At 34.3% G+C, this 2977-nt stretch overlaps 1 protein-coding gene across 1 annotated transcript in view; it reads left to right on the top strand.

Moving 5' to 3' along the window:
* The window catches only part of LOC107677136 (suppression of tumorigenicity 18 protein-like), a 30927-nt gene that overhangs the window by 22853 nt on the left and 5097 nt on the right, over positions 1-2977 (top strand). Inside the window, exons 14-15 of the mRNA XM_016471923.1 lie at positions 62-124; positions 527-607. Of these exons, the coding sequence (XP_016327409.1) occupies positions 62-124; positions 527-607 (144 nt within the window). The remainder of the gene's footprint in view (positions 1-61; positions 125-526; positions 608-2977) is intronic.

Raw genomic sequence — 2977 nt, 5'->3', positions numbered from 1 at the left:
TTCATCTAATATTTATCATAGTAATTTGTATCATTGACATAAATTTCAATCTATTTTAAAGGTGCCCAACTCCTGGCTGTGACGGCTCAGGTCATGTGACAGGAAACTATGCATCTCATAGGAGGTAAGCCTCATTAAATAGGAAATCTCTACTAAATAATCTTAGACTTCAATGAAAGATGAAAATGTAGTGATATTTTTTGATGTTTCTGCATGACATAAATGGTCATGCTTTTCATTATAACACAATGTCTATAATTAACGTTATACTATAATAGACTTTAGACATCAGGCCACACAAAGGCACTCAGTGGGTTAAATAATTTGCATTTAAAACCGGGTAATCGGCAAAGAGTAAATACTTTGTGGCATTTCACGGCTGTTGTGGTAATGACCCCTGTTCAATGGCAACACGACAGGTGTCGAAGCTTGAAAAACGCAGTAAACGCAGTGTATCTTTCCCACACACACGTCTGCATGCTTGAACTTCTGAAAGGTTCGTCACATATGTCATGTTCCTTCCCAGTCTGTCAGGGTGCCCTCGTGCCAGGAAAGGAAGCTTGAAGCTCACGCCAAGCAAAGAGGACAAAGAAGAGCCAGAGATGAAGTAAGACACCACCAAAACAATGACAGCCAAATGTTTTTATTTAGATTGAACAAAAAGGTTTTACTTTACACTTAAATGTATCAACATTTTACACAAAATCTCTTTTTTATTTCATTAAATAATAGAGTTAATAGAAATCTAGTATGCCCTTTCCATGAATAGGGTACACTTGGATTTTTTTCTAAAGCATTACAGGCACAAGTCACTTTTTTTTTTTTTTTGTGAGAACTATGAAATAACTTTGAAAATTATTATAAAATTAAACAAAATTGAAATTAACTTAACCTAGAATGAAATGTAGCTAGGTTTACTTTAAACATATCAAATGTCTTTATCTTTACTATAAAATAGCGATCTGTTAATATATTTAAACATTTTCAATTATTACCTGAAAAATATTTTTAATTAAAAACCGTATTTGTTAATATTTCTAAAAATGTAAGAAAATTTTCTCATAAAATTAATAGGAAAAAAGTCCCATTTTTGCGGTTAGAACTATTAGATAAGTTTGAAAACTATTATAAAATAAAATGAATTTTTAATTAAACTAGCATGAAATGGAGCTAGGTTTAAATGTATCAATTGTCAGTATCTTTACTATTAAATGGTGATCTGTTAATATATCTAAAACTGTTATAATATTTTATATTATTTTAAATTAAAATCATTCAATTCATTGTATCCCACAATTTTTCTCATATAAAATTAATGGGAAAATATTTTTGGAAGGTTGTGCACCTGCTTTCACTGATCATTTGTTGAAGAAAAAAAAAGTGAAAATATCTTCATCGGGATGCATATAATTTTTAGATTTTGTAATCAAAACAAACTGTACAACTAGCCTTTAAAACAATTATTTTCACAGTAAAACATGTAAATAAGACATAAGTGTTGTTTTAGGGAATATTGTATGCCAGAAAGCTAGATGCAAAATAATTTATATAAATCCATTTTTAATAAAAATAGAAGGATAGTTCATGTTTGTAGAACTGCATTTCCTAGAAATACCATTCAGAGAGCTCAAAACTCTTTCCTCGTTTTCCCATAAGATCTCATTTAATTACAATTAATGCAGCAGTTTGCTCTTTAAAAACATAATACTATGGAGGAAAAAAAAAATTAATTGAATTGATTCCAGCCTTAAATCCGAAGTCTAACCCAGAGTGACAGGGCTTTCCTACTTTTGCATCTGGGCTAGTATTTCATTTTTAATTACTAATGCAAAGACGAGAGCTTAGGAATTAGACGGTAGCAGGTCCGCGCACATTAAAGGAGGAACAGAGAGGAAGAGAAATGGACGGGTGGAGAAACTGAAAGTACATCTGTAATATCGCTAGATTATTGTAAATTGTCGGCCATATGGTCCATCTCTGTTGTCCCTCGGTCAGGAACGCCATTCCCGGAGCCAGACGCGACGGCCAGTGTTGGAGTCATAATGTGGTCTTGTTTTAGTCAGCGTATTAGAGCCAAAACTGCCATAACAACCTTTCCCATATAGGCCCGCAGACAAGCTATTTGTACTATCCCAGATAACCTCTCACCTCTTCCAATATGGGCTATCAGGGAAAGGGTCAGCCACCTCCAAATCATGTGCTTTTTCCCCCCTGTGGAGGACGCGCAACAATTATGTGCAATTTATGTCATTCCATTACTGACCTAGGGGGAAAGTGAGCAGCAAAATAAATTGGCCAACTCCTCAGCACTCTAGTCTTCAACTTGGTAGGGCTTATGTTTTCCATCGGCGGCACGTTAACCGCCCTGCCCGTAATTATTTACTGGAGTGCATTTCTGACTTTCCGCATGTGCCGATAGAATTATTCCAGCCCTGTTTTCTGCTTTGAATACATTTTTAATCAGCATTTCACAGGATTAATCTTCTTAATGGTATTTGAAAAGTCTTCCAACTCGGCAAATTGGGGGTGGGGGTGTTTATGGACATGCGAAATGACAAACACACGTGAATGGTGTGGGTCGTTGGAAGTTTTAGCCATCAAATTATCGAATGAATGTATATGGGCTCATTTGTGTTTACGTTGTAAGCTCTGAAACTAGTTCAGTCTCAAATAAGAGATTATCTTTAACAATCGCTGTTACTCTGTTGAGTTTAGGACAACAAAAGAAGGCTGTGCAAGGGGTTTAATTTAAGCACGTCGAGGGGTCGGGTCACATCTGTGTGGGTTTTGGCATGGTGACCCAGAAATCAATACCAAACAACCTTTGTGATGCAGATTATGACCTTGATCCCCCCAACTAGTATATTATAGGGTTTTTATTATTATTTTAATTAGATTTTATTTTTATATTTTCAGTTTTTATTTAATTTTAGTTGAATATATATATATATATATATATATATATATTACATTATAA

This window comes from Sinocyclocheilus anshuiensis, unplaced genomic scaffold, assembly GCF_001515605.1.
Source record: "Sinocyclocheilus anshuiensis isolate Anshui unplaced genomic scaffold, SAMN03320099.WGS_v1.1 scaffold392, whole genome shotgun sequence".
NCBI lineage: Eukaryota > Metazoa > Chordata > Actinopteri > Cypriniformes > Cyprinidae > Sinocyclocheilus > Sinocyclocheilus anshuiensis.
This window is presented reverse-complemented; position numbering and strand designations above follow the sequence as displayed.